General features: G+C 46.1%; 2 protein-coding genes across 4 annotated transcripts in view; one reads left to right on the top strand and one right to left on the bottom strand.

Moving 5' to 3' along the window:
* Positions 1 to 17,319, bottom strand: part of LOC142803590 (basic helix-loop-helix ARNT-like protein 1) — a 75,076-nt gene extending 57,757 nt beyond the window's left edge. The window contains exon 1 of the mRNA XM_075888878.1: positions 17,052 to 17,319. Within this exon, the coding sequence (XP_075744993.1) occupies positions 17,052 to 17,085 (34 nt within the window). The 5' untranslated portion in view covers positions 17,086 to 17,319. The remainder of the gene's footprint in view (positions 1 to 17,051) is intronic.
* LOC119182515 (uncharacterized) overlaps positions 9,005 to 21,121 on the top strand; it is a 54,844-nt gene continuing 42,727 nt past the window's right edge. Inside the window, exon 1 of one of the 3 annotated variants that reach the window (XM_037433397.2) lies at positions 9,005 to 9,244. In XM_037433397.2, the coding sequence (XP_037289294.2) occupies positions 9,152 to 9,244 (93 nt within the window). In that variant the 5' untranslated portion in view covers positions 9,005 to 9,151. The remainder of the gene's footprint in view (positions 9,245 to 21,121) is intronic. The other 2 variants (XM_037433388.2, XM_037433390.2) reach the window with 2 other exon arrangements.

The raw sequence follows: 21,121 nt of genomic DNA, 5'->3' as shown, positions 1-21,121 counted from the left end.
CCATGGTTTGTGCGTACTTAGGTATATTTTATGGACTTGTGCATCAGCAGTGCTAACACGCGTGGGGCCATGAGCCCGGTGTGCCAAGTAATTATTAGATACTTAAAAAGGTGAGATTGGGTAGATTTACAATAAAAGGTCGGTGTGACATTTAGTGTCCTGCAGCCCACCTTAAGTTTACGCTTGCACCTTCAACTGTTCTTGTTTATCGATGCAAAAAAAGAGCTCTCCTACTGGTCCTACAGGGCCGGTCAAAAAGTCGTGCCTATATATATACCGGACTGTCAAAGTGTAGTTGAGCAACGCGTGCAGTCTGTTCTAGTGGTGTATTATTCTGCATTTGTTGTGTGTGCGTGTTTGTCTGTATGTGAATCTATGTGTCACCAATTCTGCCGTTCAATAAATTCAATCAGTTCTGCTATTCAATAAATTTGTCGTCTCTGGGCGAATGCACCCGTCAATTTTTATTTTTTACCACCAGAAATAACTCCCAGTAATAACCTCAAAAACCTTGTGAAGGTAGTAAAAATTTACTCCCTCTATACTCGCTGAGAACCTCACTGGGGTAAATATTTACTACTCTCCCTACGTTCAAAAACTCAGTTAGCACGAGAGTAAATTTTTACCTCGGTAGTAGGTGGTAAAAAAAACCCAGGAAAGGTAGTGCGCTAGAGGACAAATGGTTTACCCAGTTTTTGAGGTTATTTTAGGTCATTTTCGTTTAGTGTGTATAGTGACTAGTTTTGCCCGTCACGTCCACTTACAGACTGATTATGCTCGGGGTTTGTGCAGAGCAATGATAACTATTTTGAGAGCTGGTTATCTAAAGTGGTGCTTACGAGTGTAGCAGTGCAGTTGCAGCTGCCGATATGCTGCACGAGAACACAATCCGGCAATAATTAAGAGTTTCCTCAAATAATCTCTGTTCAAGTATTTTGGTGGTGAAATAAAACCCCGAAATCACTGTGACGAACAGGTTGAACTAAACAGCATGGCGAATGAACGAGTACACAGGAAAAACTATTACAACAGCACGGTGGTTTCCTCGGGCGAGTGTTTTCGAGATATTTTGCGAGCCTCGGGACTTGCAAGCGTTTTCGTAACGGTGCACGGGACTCTGAACATAGGCAGGAACACTGTACGCAGATGGACGGACGCGTGAGTCCGATTCAAGTAACAGTGCGGAGCCAAAACCACCATATTTCTGAAAGGAATCACCGTGAAGAACGCAACGTAATAATGTAAATAACGTGTGTTATACGTGCCAACCACGACGTGACTACGGTGCACACTGTAGAATAATTTTGACAGCCCGGGCTTTCCTAAACGTGCTTCTACATCTAAGCGAACGCATGTTCTTCCTGTTACCCACGTCAAAATGCGGCTGCCAAAACCGAGTGTGGAATCCCTTCTCGAGGTTAGCAGCGTGAGTCAGCAGCGAACCTAACCAAAGTGCGCACGGTGAAGCGTGGGCACCTTCGGTGATTGTACTTAAATATTGTGTAGTTTTTTTTTTGCCATTTTAATAGCAAAATTACCGATGCTGTTTTCGCCGTTGATCTGAATTTTGAGACGAGCAAACAACGAGCGCGAACAGCGTACCAAGCGAGCGCATGCTAAGTATGCAGGTGTGCCATGGCGGGCATCGAAGAGTTCCTGCCATGACGTCACCTAGGTCTTCCTCCAGGTGGCGCCACCACAACTCCTCGGGACTAATTGACACTATTATCTTCAGTTCAAGAGATATGGGGGCAGCGGTGACGTATCGGCAGGTAACGGACGTAGGTTCTGCCCGATAAGCATCGCGCTGTTTCGTTTCGCTGTAAATATAGAGCGCTATTGGCGACTTGAGAAAGAGAAAAGTATACTTTTCTCTTTCTTAAGAGTCGCACCAATATGTGCGACTCTTTCCGTCGATTCCTGGCTTGTCACGTACAATGACTCTCTTTAAAGAGACACATTAACTCTCTTCTGGGTAAAACTAGTTTGTAAAGAGAGCATACTTTCTTCTAAGACAGTCTTCAAAGGGAGTATAGTATAAGTAGCAAGTCAGGACTAATTGAGACAGGATCCTCAGTTTCCTTTGTATGTAGCTTTCAATCTGCTCGTATTGAATGGTTAAACTGTACGTATTACGTATGGCGTCCGTGCCGATCTTCATTGTCTTTCTTGACGAAATACTGAGATAACTTCATCACATATAGCAGAGTGGTGACAGCTGTTTTTGCGTTGTCACGCGTTTTGTTTAAAATCACACCTTGATGGAAATAAGGGAAGTCCGTCCTTTCTCCCCAATTTATGCTTTTACGTGTTCTCCTCCTCGTCCCCTGCGACGGGTCCTCGACATGAAGTGAGCGCACGTTGTCTAGTGGGATGAACTGAGGCATTTGGGACAGCAGTGAAGCCAGGACGCAGTGACCGCGAGTCCGAAGAAAATGCCTCTAATCGCTGCTCGCCTGTGTCTCGTTCACGGCCCTGTTCGCCTACCGACGGGAGTATCTTCTGGGGGCGAACGTCATCGCTTTGGCAAAACACATGAAACGGTGTGCTTGTTTTGTTGCGCATTAATTTGTGCCTGCGTCATGTTTCGGCGCCATCGTACCGGCGTGCATGTCTTGAAGGTCGGTAGGGTACCAGGATGTGCGCGTGTGATTGGTCTGTAGCACCTTAACAGAAACTATAGGCTGGGCAGATTCAGTTTACAACGGCGTCAAGTATGGTGCCGTGTAAAAGTGCATGCACGGTTCTAGCTTCTATTAATCACGATATCGAGTCAAGTATAGGTAGTCCGGTACGTAATGTACAACCGAAACGTTTGCGCTCGAGGAACAAACCATTTGCACCGTACCTTGGCCGTGTCAATGCAAGCACTTAGAGCCGTGAATACGGCCCAGGATGTGCTTCTGACGGTTCTCCGAAAGCTACTGCAAGCTCGGCGATCCAACACCGATTCGAATGTCTCAAGAGCAGTTGCACAAAATGGTGGAAATCTGCACTCGTTCCTCGGGCCACTTTCCCTGAATGGTGAGGATATCGTTAATAGCTGGTGAGCAGCCTACACGAATGATCAGGTCAACCATCTCGCTCTGATAAGCGAGGGAAAGGTGCGAAAATGCAAACTTTTCCGTGTAATTCGCCACACGCTAGCACTCATATAAGCCGCCTTGTTTTCACAAGCGTGGAAAACTTAATTTCACACTGAATTCGGCTTTTGATCTTGAACCCTTCTTTTCAAGATGGCAGGAACATTCCGAACGAGTGTGATAGCGTATAGCCACGCACAACGTACAGTGTTTTCACAACACCACCCGTGCCAGTATATCACCTGAATATCAGTGGCGATGTTCAACGCCAATAGAGCTGGCTGTGACGATGCCGCTGGCTGTGGTCGACGAGTGTTATGGCCCCTGCTTTGCAACACTTCGTGTTCAACGTCAGTTATCAAAGAGTGACACAAATGTGGTCCCTGACGTAGCTTCCAAGTGCACTGGCCAACAACATCACGAGACACATTTCGTTGTTTTTATTAATAAAATGATGGGAATAATGATATAAATAGTGTAAAGTACACACTAATATAAAAAAACCCGAGAAATACCCATCGGCAGTGTCCAAATAACGTTTGCAGTGTGAAGCGGAAGTTTAGGGAGGAAGATAGAAGCTTGAAGGAATGAAATATTCTTGAACATGAAATACAAGGTGTCACTATAGAGCCAGCGTTTCGACAATCACTCTTGCCTATTTCAAGGTTGCAACTTGCAGCCTCAGTCAAAAGAAATTGAGCCACGTAGCTTAACGCGAATGAAACGCGACATGTTTGGTCACTCTCTCTACCGGACATGTATCGGGTTAACCTCCCTGCCTTCTACTTTTTGTTTTTTCCTTCCTGCCGCTCGAAAGTATTTCATAGTCATCCTTCCGCGTTTCAGGCACACGTAGAAACAGTTACACTTGCGTGGACATAACCGAACAAACCTCTCTTTGAGAAAGTGCATGACGTACGCACACTAGTAGAAATGCGACGTGGCTAGCAGACGACGCATGGAGCAATCCACACTTCGCTTCTTCGGCCAGTTGCCGCTAGGCGGCGACTCTGCTCGATCTCGCAGCCAATTCTATACGCCAACTCGCAGTCCTCAGAACTTCGAAACTTTAGCGCGTTTTCATTACCAGTGGCGAGATAGCACGATAAGCTCGCGTTAGGCGCATTCTAAAGGTCGTCTCTTCCACGAAGCGCCACCTCCAGGGAGCGTGGTGTTCTCTGGCGTGGTCTCTCCTACGCAGTGATGTTCTGTACTACATCGAAGAATTCTCATTCAGAGAGATGAAAATTCTCTATTTCGCGGATTTCCCCCTGCAAACGTTGATGAAATTTCCAGCAAAATGTCCTGTCCAACAGTACTAACTTCCACCCCCATCCACGGACACACATATTGTATAATTACACGTGTCTCACGTACTGACGACTTCTGAAATCATGGCTAGCCTCTCCACTGCCACACAACAAAAGCATGACTTTATACTCATTTATATACTGTTAGTACACTGCAAATTGTGGGCTCCAAGTCTAACACCATTAGTGAACTGGAAATCATTCCGCGTAAATATCAGAAACAAATATCTATGGTCATTTGAGTGGTGCATGCGTCAGAAACGATTACAGCAGATGAAGGTGCACCGTGACCGCTAATATAGGTCGTGATAGGAGAATTTCATCCTTTTTGAAATTCCTTGCAATATGACGAAGATTGTTACCCTTTTCCCTTTGGCTCAAAATGACAGGCGGAAGTTCCCCGAAAAAGGGAAAATTCCCGGCACGGAACATCACTACTCCCGCGCACGCGGTTATCAGACTCGTAATTCTGGAGAGGACGAAGGTCGCTTAGCAAGCTACCGCCTTTACGAAATAGGCACGTTGCTGACACACGGAGCGGGAAGAGCTGCGTCCGTCCGTGCGTACATCCGTCCATCCGCTTCACTCCACTCGTCATCATTCCCCTCGTGAATATGCCGTAATTTTTTTTTTCTTACTGCCCAGTGTAATGCCTTTGGCTTTGAGGTTGCCAACAAATGAAATGAAAATGTAATAAAATCCGAAGGCTGCAGGTTCGGTTCTTGTCGTCGACAAAGTGTCTTTTCGTCTACCTAACTTTATTCACATTTATATCATATCTACTGCAACACACTTAAAATATCAGAAATCCCGTTCCCTGCAGTGTACATTCATTGGCTTCATTATTGGCGGGTTTTCAGCACAGGGGTAGTGATCTTTTATATGCGAAGCATTTATTGGCGTACTTTGGCGACTTTGAGCGTATCTATCTATCTATCTATCTATCTATCTATCTATCTATCTATCTATCTATCTATCTATCTATCTATCTATCTATCTATCTATCTATCTATCTATCTATCTATCTATCTATCTATCTATCTATCTATCTATCTATCTATCTATCTATCTATCTAGCCGCCTAAGACTTTTATATCACCTGGCTGTTTCGATAATGGTATCGATACCAAACTTGGTATGCCATAACATGACTGTGTGAAGAACATATTTCCCTAGTCATAAGATGAAAACCATGAATATTGTACATCATGTATGTCATGATTTACATTTCATGGTCCTGCAGCTCTTGAGGTGGTTTCGTTCACATGGCATGTTGCAAAACTGGTAAGGTTTGACATGATTCAATGGCGAACGCAAGCGACAGACCCTAACATGAAAATCAAGACATGCGTGTCATGTAAGAACATGACTACGTTCCACGATCATGATGCGCTCGCGGCCGTCTCGCTAGCGTCCCATATACCAAATTTGGTATTACGGTACGTGAATGGATGACGAAGGTATGCGACTGGTGCAAACATAATAATCATGAGATGCGTGTCATGTAATAGCATGGCTACATGCCACGCTCATGATGCGCTGGCGGTAGTTTCACTAGTTTCACTTATACCAAATTTGATTATGGCATGTGAATGGATGACGAAGGTATGATACTGGTGCAAACATAATAAACATGAGATGCGTGTCTATAGCTTCACATGTACCAAACTCGGTAATATGCGACGCGAACGGACGACATAGGTAAATGGCACATCCAAACATGATAATCACGGCATGCGTGTCATGTAAAAACATGACTACATGCCACACTCACGAAGCGCTCGCGGTCATTTCGCTAACTTCACATATATGCCAAATTCGGTATTACGGGACGCCAATGAATGAAGAATATATGTGAATGGTGCAAACATGATAATCATGAGATGCGTGTCATGTGAGAACATGACTACATGCCACAGTCAAGGTGCCAATACATTTCGACGCGACGCGGTGCGCGTGCTCGATGGAGTTCATTTAGTCGCGTCACGCCGGCGTTGCGACGCCATGGGCGCTGGTCCTGCCCTGGTTCTAGTAACGTTGGTCCTGCCATTATACTCGCAGGCGTGTGCCGCGCTGCGCTTCTTTGACGCATACGCGTTTCAGCGCGTCCGGCGTCCCTCCGTCACGAAAAAAGGAAGACGCAGTGTTGTCTGGGTAACGCATTGGTGCGAAATGCAGCATGTCACATTTCGCGCCGGTTGCCGTCGGGCCGCGCCGACGGACGCTGGTCGCGCCTGGCGTCAGATTATAGAGTGCTCGCGTTTTGCTAACGTAGCGTCGCTGTGCCCAGCGGGCGCGCACGTCAACGCTACACTGGAGTACATTGGGCCCTTCATGATGCGCTCGCGGCCGTTTTGCTAGCTCCACATATACCGAATTTGGCGTTTCGTGACGGCAATGGATGCTCAAAAATATGAATGGTGCAAACATGATAGTCTTGACACGCTTGTCATGTAAGAACATGACAACATACCACGCTCATAGCGTGCTCGCGGCCGTTTCGCTATAGCTCCACATACGCTAAATTTGGTATAACGTGACGTGAACAGATGACTAAGGTAAATGACACATGAAAACATGATAATCATGACACGGTAGTCATGTACGGTATCATTTACCTGCGCCTCGTAATGTCGTACTGATTTTGGAGTGAAATATCAACATTTCCCATTCGTGCTTCGCACATAATCGATTCACACTGTACGTGGGATCTGCCAATTTTGGAGGAAGGTGAATTCACTCAGCCATACAAACTTTCTGTAGATAGAGATGACACTGTGCAAGTGTGAAGCTCAGAGAATGCTGATAAGATATATTGTTTTAATATTAAAGGCAATTTTTCTATGGTGCACCCACCAACATTCGCACTATAGCTTGGCGTCAGGCTAAGTACTAGATATAGGGACGTCACGCTGCAGTCTAGCTAGTTGTCATGGCGTCAAATACTAAAACGCTCAAGATCGCCGCCTATGCGCTATCAAAACATTCAATATGGCCGCATTCGGGCCACCAATGGAGCTACGGTGCGGAGCAGCCGTGGAAACATCACTATATCTTGCTTGAGCGCGTGACGAGAAGTTTTGCCGACGCACAAGGGTTCTCGTGACGTCAGAGAACAGTGGGTAGGGAAACAAGCTTTTAATAACATACTGTAATTACTTTTCAGGATGCACTCACATTTAGCACTAGGTTTTCTAGGCTCTTAGGGGCATCATCCTTAATTTGAACCCCCCCCCCCCCCCCCAAAAGAAAGAGAGAAATAACTGAAGATTTTCGTGTCAGTACCCATTTCAGGTCGTGTAAAACCAAGCAAGGAGCCCTATAAATTCCATTTCTTCATTATTTTATATGAAATGTATTTTGTTTATGCTTTTATCTGTGCCATTGATTCCAGTACGCTCCGGCACAACCAGGTGTCACCTCAAGACGTGTCACCGACTTCTTGTAAATGGGCGCCATCGTAATGACTCCACAGCCGGTGTTGTTGCATCATCTCAAATAACCCGTGTGGTGTGGTGTATAGGAAACGAACTCGTGCGGAAAGCGAATGGTTGCGTTTATTTGTCATGATGTTCTTTTTGTAACATTAGTGAGGTCGAAGATGTTATTGATAATGAAATTGGTCCTGCACGCGAAGGAAATTTACAATTAAAATGATGCCTAGCATGGTTCACCCAGAGCATGTTTCTCTTTCTTTTGATTCTTTTTTTTTCGTCTGACCCACGTATTCTGCATTGTCGGAGTTCAACTGAACAGGGCGTTATGAAGGTACATGCGTACACATCAGTTCCACCTTGGATGTTGGATGTCGAAGTGTCACAGAGCCGCTGGAATCCGCACTCTCCCGTGGCATGGCGAGGGAGATGATATCGAGAGTTCATATTCGCTCTATGCCCCCCGCCCACACTCCTCCTCCTCCATGAAAAAAACTTTCTAGCTAAGGAGGTCGTGGCATCCTGTGGGCACCATACCTGCAGCCATGACGGACCGACGCGGCGAAATATAATCACTTTGCCGCCTGGATTGACGGTTCACGCATGCCAGGACAACGTGATCAAAGTGATCAAGGCGAAAAACCTTAAATGATTCACAAAAGGCCAAAGTTGGGTATCGGTGTACCATGGCGTCGACTTCAACACCACTGACAGGGGAAAAAAAAGCATCATGCGATGACGTCACAGACCACCGAAACTTGTGACGCAGTCATGACGCTATCACATGACATCGTAGCTTGGTCAAAAGTTCGACGATTACGGAGGCCGAGCAAAACCGCTTCAGGTGCAGCAAGCTTTCGGAGGAAGGCAGCGGTGGATCCAAGCGTTGACCTAGAAGACAAAAGAAGACCACTTCGGCCAGGGGGACCCTGGGACCTGTCGACCATCTCGGTGCGTGTGTGAGAGAATGGGCGTACGTAGCGTCTTTTTCATTGGTCGGTGTTATCTCGGCATCCCTCGTCGCCATTGGTCGCCGACGCGGATTTGTGCAGCACGAACAGCCCGGGTATACAACCCCCAATGGAAAAAGCGCGCGCACCGCGCAATCTTTCCTCCTCTGCCATCTCTCTCGCCAACCTCTCTCGCGAAGCCGCCGCTTACGCTCTTAAAAGATCGCCGCCTGCCGCCGGGCTTTCAATGTTCGCTCACGCCTGCTCCCGCGAAGCAGCAGCAGCACTTCTGCGTATCGTGCGCGGCTATTTGTTGCTCTCCCTTTGTGTGGCTCAGAGAGGTGGTGCACGAGAACTTTGCGTCCTTTTCCGCCATGACGACGACATCGCAGCAGGGAAGGCGAGTGTTGGCCGTCGCAGCGCTGATCACCCTCATCAGCCCGGCCGTTCTCGGAAACGTCATCAGGGTGAGTCCGAGGTGCACTATCGTCACTAGGCTCCTCCGGTGTACAGGGAACCGCTAGCACGCCCGCTGGGGAAACTTTGCGTAGTGGAGACGCGTCGGTCTGAGTTATCTTGCAGCAAAGGCGATAAGGAACGCCCACGATGGGTAAACACAGATACAATGGAAGCTCGTTGATACGATTCCGAAAAAAGTACGTTTTTCGGCCCAACACGTTTGCCCTTTGTATTCCTGTCCAACGTTACTTGGCGTTATTTTCATGCAGTTAACATGGTCAGATCCTGCCCAAGATGCTGCCCAAAACAGGCACATCTAGAAATCCTACGTTTAATCCTCGGTATACTATCCTTTTATTTTTTTATTTTTTTTATTTTCGAAGTAATTTGCAGTCAGGGCGTTGCAAAGAAGAAAGTGCAGCACAAATTGACCAGCTATTTCAATGTTACCAAACACACAGAAGTTGCTGAAGATGTGCGTTTTTTTTGTGCTGTTTCTAACCTCGTTTGGTAACACGATATCCCTGAGTGCGTAGCCATACAATGAAGAAACACGTTTGAAGAAGTAAGTCCAGTCACATTGCAATTTAGGCAAAGAACAAAGCTCATTGCCTCGCGATACTTCGCAAGGTAGACGAAAACGGTTGTTCGCCTCTCATGCGATCATGATTACGTGGTTGCCAAGAAGTTTACTGTTCACGCATTAATTATCTTTGTATGCAATATGCGGTGCAATCACACGTTCTTGTGGATGGTCACGAGAATACTAAAGCAGTTGCCAGTCAGTGCTTGTCTCATTCCTTCTCTGTAGCCCACCGTGCTCCACGCTAACGTTTTCACCCTGAAATTTATGTCCCAACTTTATAGGTTGCAGCAAAGCTTTATTGAAGTTCCTTTTTCGAACGCCGTGTTACAAAGGACGGACCCAGATGTCAGAACGCACGTTTCAACTTGATTGCGAACAAACTACTCGTATTTGTGATTTATGCTGAAGTCCTCTGCAATAGTAGTACCTACGAAGGGTTGTTTATACAACTAGACTAATGACATTCGCAAGGAGTGCTTAGTGAACGGAATATGCAGTCGATGAATCTTGATTGAATATTTTAATGTAGAAACATATGCAGCCCAAGCAGTAATGCACTCACTGCGGAATCAGGGCGTCGACGAAGCACGCATAAATATTCTGGAAGAAATCTACAGGGAATCGACTGCTACCACCACCACCACCATCATTATCATCATCATCATCATGACTATGTCTACTGCAGGACAAAGACCTCTCTGATATTCCCCAAGTCAACTAGGTCCTGTGCTTCCTGCTACCAGTTTATACCCGCAAACTTCTTAGTCTCATCTGCCCATCTAACCTTCTGTCTCCCCCTAACACGCTTGCCTTCTCTGGAAATCCAGTTAGTTACCCTTAATGAACAACGGTTATCCTGTCTATGTGCTACATGCTCGACTTCTGTCAATTTCCTCTACTTTATTTCAACTACGATATCCTTAACCCCAATTTGTTTCCTGATCCACCCTGCTACGTTCTTGTCTCTTAAAGGTATGCACCTACCATATTCCGTTCTATTGCTCGCTGTGTCCTCCTCAATTCAAGTTGAACCCTCTTTGTAAGTTTCCAGGCCTCTGCTCCGTAGCTCAGTACCGGCAAGATGCAGCCGTTATATACTTTCCTCTTGAGGGATAGTGGCGATCTACCTGTCGTGATTATAGAGTGCTTGCCAAATGTGCTCCACCCCATTTTTATTCTAGTTACTTCAATCTCGTGGTTCGGCTCCGCCGTTATTACCTGTACTAAGTAGACATAGTGTTTTACAACTTCAAGTGCACTAAGATTTTATATATATATATATATATATATATATATATATATATATATATATATATATATATATATATATATATATATATATATATATATATATATATATATATATATATATATATTATGAAAAAAGGGAAGACAATGCTCTACCAAAACAGCATACCCATATAGTTTCCTAAATATCCTTAGCCTTAGAGGGAACTCTAACGTTGTAGTGTCTGTGGCAGCTGCAACGCACGGCGCTTCAGCGAGCATGGGAATGATGGGTAGTACACGGATTTGTCTAATCTTCGTACTTCTGGCTCCGTATGTGTTCGTGCGGGTGAAGTTGTTATCACGCACACGCACGCGCTCGCACACACACACACACACACACACACACACACACACACACACACACACACACACACACACACACACACACACACACACACAATCAGAAAATGTTCAGTGCTTGCGCTTCACCGCGGTGTTCTTTTAGGCTTACCATTTCAAATCGGGTCGTGAAGTTCCAAAGGGGTCGTTCTTTCCTTCAAAAAAATAAATAAAAGAAACACAGCCTTAAACGAAGCCACAAGTGGGATCCGCCGCCCGCAAGTACGAAGACTAGGCAAATCGATGTACCACCCAATATTCCCATGGCCGCCGAACGATCGCAGCGCCAGAGTCCCCTCTAGTTAATTTTAGGAAACTCTATGAGAATATCAAAGAGTGGGAAAGAGAAAGGTGATAGGGTAAAAGCCTATAGCCAAGCCAGAACGAGCAAAGTGTTCACCAGCTCTTCACAATTCAATATGAGGCGCGAAAATAGACACAAGAGGCCAGCCTTGCTTCATCTGCACCCCTCCCCCACATTCCGTTCCCACCCAAAGGCTTTCTGAATCTAACGTGGTTTACTTTGATTGCATCCAGTGTTGGAGGCATTGAAAGCATTCTTCACATCATCTTAATGTGCACTGCCTTCTAGATCGACCCACGACTAAGAAACTGACGAGATGAAGAGTACTGAAAGTTGGGCGAGTTGGTTGATTCATAGCTATGTCTGCGCAATGTATACACACAGACGAGAAGAAACAGACATCACAGGCACAATGGTGGTGTCTGTCTGCGCCCGTGGTGTCTGTCTCGTCGTCCGTGTATACATTGCGCGAAAATAGCCATAAAGAGATCAGGTGATGACGTCATCATGCGACGTCACGCATTATTATGACTTCTGACATCACGAAGTCGTAATCACGTGATTTTGTGCCTCACACATGTTGATATCAGCCGACGCCTATAGAGGCCGACGGCCATAATTTTTTGCGCTTGTTTAGCGCGGCACTATTCTAGGTCGACCTTTTTTCACCGTCCGGTTGTGTCACCGATGAGCAGAGCCAGGTCACGTGACCACGATATGAAAGGCAAGGACGGTATCATGGTAACTGCGCCAGCAGGTCACACGACCAGAGTGACTGGGGGTAGGGCAGTTGATCATGACTTTGCATGGCTTGAACAGCGCCACCAACGAGAAGCAAATACGGAGTTTCGAGAGAAGGAAGCACCAGCAAAGTGGCAGCAAAGTGGCCTAACCAGCGGATGACCTAGCCGGTGGTCTAACTATTGGGTAGCACACCAGGCCCATGCCCTCCCCCCCTCTCTCCAAAAATTTTTTTTTCTCGCAATCACATACAGAACGGTATATGACCATTTGTTCGCCAAACCATCACTTCAGATCAAAGAGAACCGCACTTAGACACTTTGAACTGGAGAAGATCCCGAAAGGCAGGCTATAGCTGGAATACATAAGTCTAAAGTTAAAAAAAAAAAACAGCTCTAAGACTAGACAAATGAAAGTGAGCTCTCGTCCTCGTGTGTCACCTTCCTTTGTCCTGTCTTAGCACTGTTTATTTTTTTGTGTCTTTAAAAACTTTAACTTTAGGAATCACAGCAAAACACACAAAACAGCTAAACACAAACCAAAAGAAGAGAATAACAGCAAAACACCGAAGGAACAACCACCATTCCGCGGTATCTCCTTGCTTTTACTTCGATGAACTAAAATTCAACTTTTTTAGAGGATATTTGCTTTGGCCAGTGAGGAGTGGTGCTGGGCAGTCGGACAAGTGGACACAAAGAGAACGCACACACATACGTAATGCGAAATGGTTGACGCTCTTAAAGATCCAGTAAAGTGACTAACAAAGTCGCACTTGCAGTCCAACCCTGTCAGAACCACCGTTTATAAATATATATTTCAGTTTAGAAACTCGCCGCCGCGGCCATTGAACGCAGCCGGCCCGCTGCGGTTCCTGACACCGCGGCGCTGCAGTCGAGAATTGCGCTATCGTTGCGAGCGTCGTCTGCTAGCTCCAACGTTGCGCTTGCGCAGCGGGCTTAGCAAGCCGTCTGATTTTATTACGCCCGTTGCAGCTTTTAAATCTTAAGCGCTCCACTCTGGTGTGTGATGTTCTTAATGCGTGTCGCAACGCACCGCTGTATTATTTTCTACGCATTCGGAACATTCGAGGCCACAAGCTTATGCTTTAACTGCGCCCTGCATACCCGGCCCTCATTTGGGCCGGGTATGCCCAAACGAGGGCCTCGTCCTCACTAGTATGCCTCGTCCTCACTAGTATTTTCATGCTTTGCATATATTTCTCGCTGGTATTTTTACTGCCAGTTTCCCACATTAGACAAAAAAATCACGCATGCATGCAACTAAGGTGAAGAACACGAGACAATCAAGTAATAAAATTCAAAATGCAATCTTCTTTATTTACACACTTCAGAAAACAACTGTGCAATTTCAAACAAGTTTTGCCTTCTTTCTCTCTCAATGTGTGCCAACACACATGACACACATTCCTTTGTCAGCATTTGTCAAAACTGTACAGTCTTTGTGGTGCACAGCTTCACTTCCTTCTGCAGATTTTCCGGAACCGCTGACCTCACTGCGGGTGCACCCAAGGCAGAATTTCATACTGTGCACAATTTGCACTATTGCTTCAACGTCTTTCTGGGAGCGTACCCGCACGTCAACAAGCGACTCTTGCAGCAGTTTTCCGTTCGCTGAAATAACGTACGTAAGATCTTCTCATATCACAACGCTCTTCATGATAGAGAAAACACCTGCGCTCATCCATGTCTCGTATGAAACTGCTTGCCGGCTGTTTTCTGGCTCATCCTCCACAATTGACAACTGCCAATTCCGAGGTAGCCGCAGTGAAGCACTGTTCTCGATAATGTACGAGAGATCAGTGCTCTCGCAATTACTCGGAAGCTCATTTGGCTCTTCGGGAGGTGGGTGGCAAGACACAGTCTCTGCACGCCGACAAGCACTTGCTCTCTTTTTCGGCGACCGCCGCCTCTTCAGTGTAGAAGACAGATAGCTGGGTAAGTTCGGGAATTGCGTCGGAACGACACCACTTTTCAGAGCCCATGCACCCCGCTCAACCTCCACCACTTCACCATTGATGATATGCTTATGTTTTCGTGATGTCTGCCGGCTGAAAGTGAACGTCGCACACCTTGCGTGTTTTGCTGAGCAACTTATCAGCGCGGGGAATAGCCCTTCGCCACCTGTCAAGAAGCTCGGGGTCCGACGGTGGGGCAAAAAAGTGCCGCTTGTCGGGGTTACTCCTATATCCGCTTGTGCAGCCAGGCACAAAACACGTCGGCATGTTGGCTGAATGTTATGGCATTTCACATGTGAAGCCTGGGACACGGCGAGGAATCGGACAGCACTTCGTGGGGGAGAGCGGCTGGCCTTGAACGCCGGCGACTTTGTTGACTGTTCGTAACAGCGAGCAAATCTATCATCGGCAGTTGCTTACTCACAGCACAAACACAGTTCACAACCTCAAAACGAGAAGAAAACAACGAGCAAATCTATCGGCAGTCACTCACTAACGGCACATACACAGTTCACAACCACAAAACAAAAAGAAAACAACGAGCAACCCCACAGCACGACCCAGAAAACCATGGCCACTGGCACACCGAAACGCAGGCCTGCACCGGCCGGCCCGTCGGCACCGCGCAAAAGTCGACCGCAGCGCCCTCACACCCCCTAGGAGTAAGACGCGCCCGGCTTCGGCGGCGGAGTTTCGAAACTGAAATATATCTATAAACGTTGGTCAGAACCACACATGACAATATATATGCCATGGTGCATCAATCTGTTACGGTTCTCGGCTGCTGACCTGAAGGTCACGGGTTCGATCCCATTACGGTAGTCGCGTTTTGGTGGAGCGTAAATCGTGGAGGTGTGTACTGTGTCATGTCAGTGCACATCAAAGAGCACCAGATAGCCGAAATTTCCGAAACCCTCCACTGCGGCATCCTCCATGATTATATCTTGATGATATCCCAGATGTTATTAAAACTATACCTAGCAGCCATCGTCTTCTTTCTCTCCTCCTATAGTTTTCACCCCCCTCCCCAGCGCTATATATGCAAGCTATTGAAAGCGAGATGCTGGCTTACTTAACTATCCTTTTTTCTTTCTTTCACTTCATATGGAGTTGACGTGCAGCAAAAGCTACTTGCTGCACTCGTGATGGGGCTGCAGCCGATGGCCGAACTTCCGCCGGAGTATGCCCCGCCGCGGTGGTCTAGTGGCTAGGGTATTCGGCTGCTGACGCGCAGGTCGAGGGATCGAATCCCGGCTTCGGCGGCTGCATTTTCGATGCCGGCGAAAATGCTGTAGGCCCGTGTGCTCAGGTTTGGGTGCACGTTAAAGAACCCCAGGTGGTCGAAATTTCCGGAGCCCTCCACTACGGCGTTTATCATATTCATATGGTGATTTTGGGGTGTTAAGCCCGACATATCAATCAATCCGACGGATTATATGCAGTACGTCCGCCGTATTCTGAAATACAAAACACATTGGCAGTTCCCAAGTGTCAGTCATATATAGCCAGACACTTCTTTTTCATCCTTTTTTTTTCAGTGGAAGCGAGATTATGAAAAATCAGTGGTAGCAGACAATGCTGTTTTCTCACAAAACTCGGTGGTTTAAACAAAAAAAAAATTCGCGCAAGAAATCCCAACGGGGCATATCAAAATGAACAATACCTCGCTTATTAGCTTTTCATTGCGATGGCATGTGCTTTGCGAGGCCCCATTCCTGAAACTAATCCGTTATCCCCGTATATCGTGCCAATGCAATTAGCAAGTAAATTTACGCAATTAAATATGGTGGCCGACTAGGCGACAAATGCAACCTGCAATGCACTAATGCTATTCTGAAACTGGCAGAAGAATCTGCTCTCAATACTATCAAGAGACATTTTTATTTTGAGGCCACATGGTTCCGTAGCCAGAACCATAGCAACGAAATCATGTGCACTCAGCAGATATTATTTAGCACTATACTTTGGAGACACACCTTCTTGTATTATTTTTGTCACGTAATTTTCGTAAGCACTGCATTAGTTAACGTGCGCTTTGTACAAAGCCCCATTTATCCCCAAGTTGTTGAATAATAAGTGCAGGCACACAAGCGCACGCACTACATTACGTAAAATATGATTGAATAGCCTACACATTAACCCCCAACCCGGAGAGCATTTCTGGCGACGTAATCTCACGAAACCTTTCGGAGCAAATAGAACAAGGAAATGTAGCACGGAAGAACAAGAAGGAAAAAAGGGGACCTATAATTTGTTTTCGTTCAATTTGTGCCGCGAAGTTTCTTCAGTTATGAACCAGCAGTTCAAACCAGGATACTGTCTTCGCCCTTGGCAGGTGTCCTATAAGAAAGTTCACAGCTGACTCTGAAGGCTTCCCCTTCAGCTTACGCTTTTACCGTACCGAGTATTCTAAGCAAGCTTGTATGGTTATTTGTCTTCATAAGCCTACTACGGTAGACGGCATTTTCCCGCCAGCATAACTCTTTATCTGCTCCACGTGTATTCCTGGTCGGAAGGTGAAGTGCCTTTCCCAAGCTGTTCGAACAGACAAAAAAGCCATGGTCCTGAAGGGGCACGCACCGTATACGGCGAGGGCGAAGCTCTTCACGGCCATCTGGATAGAATGTCTCGTAGACCGGATATCAGCGTTGTTCCCACACCTCCTGGGAAGCTCGCCGGACGCGGCGCAAGGACCTCGGAAACGAGAGGAGACCACCGGATGAAAACCGTAGGAGCCATGTGGCGCCGTTCTTGCATTTGTCGCTTTTTTTTTCTTCTTCTATGCGCACAGCTTCATCGCGTAAGGTGTATACGCGCTCGGCGAGAAAGCGCGTGACGCCGTTGGAAACGTAACGCCGCTCACGGCGAGAAAGACTATCACTCTGCACACTCATCGCGAGGCGCCAGTGGCATCGGAATTTTCCCACTCTTTTGTGCACTATCTTTTTTGTTATTATATGCGCGTACCTAAACCTGACCCTCTCGCAATCTACCCCTTTCTTCTTGAAGAACGAGAAAGAGAGAAGCAAAACATTAGAAGCACGCAGAAGTTAGGCGAAGCATGTTCAGATGCCTCAACGTAACAACCATGCGAAGTAACAAGAAAAAAAAAGCGATGAAAATGATTGTAATTGTCGTGCACGAAGTAAGCAAGGAAAAAAGACACTTAATGCTAAAATATAGCTTACAATTACGGTAAAGAAAAAAAAAACATGTTATCTCGATACTATATCATTTTTTTACGTTCGGGTGTTCTTCTGTGCTTGCTCAAGTACACATATTCGATGCAATTTTCCGGTGAAGCTCAATTCTCAGTTCGCGGTGATGTCTGCTTGGCAGGCATATCTCTTTCCCGTAATGCGCTATACCGGTTCAAGGACGACGAACCAAGTCAACCAATTTTCAACACTTGCGAACTCTCTTGACTAGTTCAAAATGAAATTTGAGGAAAGGAATTAAAGCAGTGGATCATTAGGCCGAGGACAATAAAAAACAGCACATTTGATTATCAACGAGTAAAAGTGCATATAAACAAGTATATGCGGTAATTCAAAGAGAATCTCGAGCCACCGAAGACGTCTCGTATGCGACACATTCTTGCGGCGGCTGACGACAGAAATGGTGTCAATTAAGCGACAGATTGCAAACTTTGGGGCTATGATTTCCCACCTGGCATTCCGAATCGACTTTAAAACGAGCATCTGAAACAGCATCGTGGTGTGCATCGATGTGTTTGTGCGGGGTGTGAATAGCACCGCGGTGTGCTCCGGCCGGGGCAGCTCGGAAAGCGGGTCACTGCCGTCGTGGCGCTTCCCGCGTCGACGTCGTCCTTGAAGCTGTGTACCACAAGAAGGCGCCACGAAAGTTTGGGTCCGTTTAAGAGGATCACGCGGCCCGACCCCGAAGAATTGGACGAGCGGCTATAAACTGCTGCGCGTTTCAAGAAGCTGTCTAATCGTCGCGTCACTTGCGAAACCGCAGTGCCGATTCTGCTCCGTCACCGATTCGCGCTAGCTAACGAAAGCGTATTATTTCTGAAGTAGGAGTCATATTTCGCTGGCGGAGCAAAGCTCGATATCTCGCATCAAATGCCGTGTCCACGCTAACGGACTTGCGGCAATCGTCCCTATTGTCCACGGAGGTCGCATTAATGCGTACGTCCACTCCTCGTACTGATTCACACCTCCTTGTGGCTTTCGAGGGGCTAGCTGTGTTAGTAGTGACACTGATGTTTGATGCAGGTGCAGTGCTTTACAGAAGTGGGAGGTAAAAACACGCAGACAAAGTTATTCATATGTGTGGTTTAACGTCCTAAAGCCACCATATGATTATGAGAGACGCCGTAGTGGAGGACTCCAGAATTGTCGACCATCTGGGGTTCTTTAACGTGTACCCAAATATGAGCACGTGGAACACGCAAACAAGGAAAGACTAAAGAACAATGAGAACGTTGGTTTTAGAATAATGGTGTGGTGCAGAAGGAACAAATTTCCGTATTATTTGGTCACGTTATGACAGACGGCAGCATATTAATAGAGCAGCAGGTGTTCCACTAACCAAAATGTACGACAGACAAGTTCTCAAGACATTAATATATTCCTTGCCGGACGAGTATGAAGACGAAAGAAAAAGACGTTTGATTTGTCACCATATGATTCATCATCATCATCAGTCTGTCTACGTCCAGGCTGATGATTATGACCATACGATTATGAGACGCCATATTCGCGCGTGTGCTGCCTAATATGCTGTGTTTATCCCTCTTCCCTCTCTCCTCCCTATCTTTCATCTCCCCCATCCCCCTCATATGCGCAGGGTAGCAAGCCGGCTGCCTATAGGCTGGTTAACCTCCCTGCCGTTCTTTTCCTGCTATTTTCCTTCCTTCCGTATTGGCGCGCTCCAGAAATTTTGACCATCTGGGGTTCTTTATCGTGCACTCAAATCTGAACACATGGGCCTATAACATTTTCGACTCCATCGGAAATGCAGCCGCCGCAGCCGGTAATCGATCCCGCGAACCGCGTGTCAGCAGCCGAGTACCGTAGCCACTATAGACAACCGCGGCGGGGCATACCGAAAACGAGACAGATTATTTTTCTGGGAACTTTTGTCGTGCATTTTTATAAGTGGCCCCATACAAGCACCACGCTTCCTATACCAGTGCTTGTTTGCCATGATCAGCTATAGTGTAACCTATTTCTTCTGCACAATAATATTATATTAGTATTTCTGCACAGAATGTTATTAGTGTTCTGTATGCGATAATAATAACAACAGCGTTTTTACAGTTTCTTTTTTAGTCTTCGTGTTTGTTTCTCTTATGCAATAAATATCCATGGTGTGCTCCGTATTTTTATTTTTTTCATTCTCCTATACAATCTTCCTAAGGGCACTTAGCCTTAGGGCCACAGAAGATAGAGTTGACGCTTGCGCAAGTTGGTGAAGATCCGCAACAGGATGTTGACAGCCCATGCAAAGTTGGGAAAGGAAGCTCCAAATAGAGGCAGAAAAGGAAAATGCCCGTTTGTTCTGTCCCTAACTTTTCCCACGTTCTCGAGATGTTGTAAAGCAGAATATAGCGTTACCTTTAATTCCCCATCACCACAGTACAGGGATCACGTGAGTAAACTCCTGCGCGATTGTGCCCTTCAAATTTTGCAGACAGCGAGGGCTCCCGCGCTGAGCTTGTCCTTGGGTAACCTTTAAATAATGCTTCTGCAAACATTGTCTCCTATCAGTAAACTGCTGTTTTAATATATCGTAAATGACATGCCTGTGGCGAGAAGGCGCGCTCCTCGATGATCGAGAAAAAGCGCAAAAAGTAAACGCCGATAGTGACGCCGCCTTGGAGTTCTCGCACCAGTCGATGTGACGTCATATATTATGAAGGTGTCTATAATACGGCTTCCGTAGTTACAAACTGTCACAGATGACGTGCAATGTCTTCTCAGGGAGCAATAAACCTCACATGTCAAGTTTCAGGCAAATACGTTCAGCCAATGCAAATAGAATAAAGGAAAAAAATTAATTCCGCGATGTCACCATCAGCGATTACGGCAGGGATTTTAAAACCGAGACATTTGACACTAATTATCTCACCTATGATCAACATGCAGCAGTGAAATCAACGCTGTCAATTTTCAGAGTAAAAATTATCGGTGTAAATTAATTCAATGTGTCCCTGCAGTGCGCCTTTAAAAAGGGTAATAGGGATCGCGACACACTTTCTAGAGGCTTTGGATGTTTTAAAAGGTGTTTTGCGGTGTGTTGTAGAAAATAATAGACAGCATCAAACACAATATATGTAGAAAGATGAGCTTACTTTATCACTCTCAAACACGCCTGACGACTGGTAAAATTTAGGTCGAAGTCTTTTGTTTTGTTTCATTGTCATTCGACGAAATCGAGTAGCTTAGGAACGTAGGAGTTTATACAGGAGTACTTTAAAAACGAAAAAAAAATTTGACAAGGTGTGAGGTCGGTGAAAAGTGCTGTTTTCGACCCTTTTGTATTAAAAAGAGCACCTTAAAATGAGCAAAGAACTAGGTAAATTCTTTTTTTCAATGAGATCGGTTGTGTAGCGTACACTCGAAGAGAAAAAAAAAAGGTGTCCTTTGACTCCCCTTTTGTACATGTGTTGCACTCTGTTT

This window comes from Rhipicephalus microplus, chromosome 3 (genome assembly GCF_043290135.1).
Source record: "Rhipicephalus microplus isolate Deutch F79 chromosome 3, USDA_Rmic, whole genome shotgun sequence".
NCBI classification, from domain to species: domain Eukaryota; kingdom Metazoa; phylum Arthropoda; class Arachnida; order Ixodida; family Ixodidae; genus Rhipicephalus; species Rhipicephalus microplus.
This window is presented reverse-complemented; position numbering and strand designations above follow the sequence as displayed.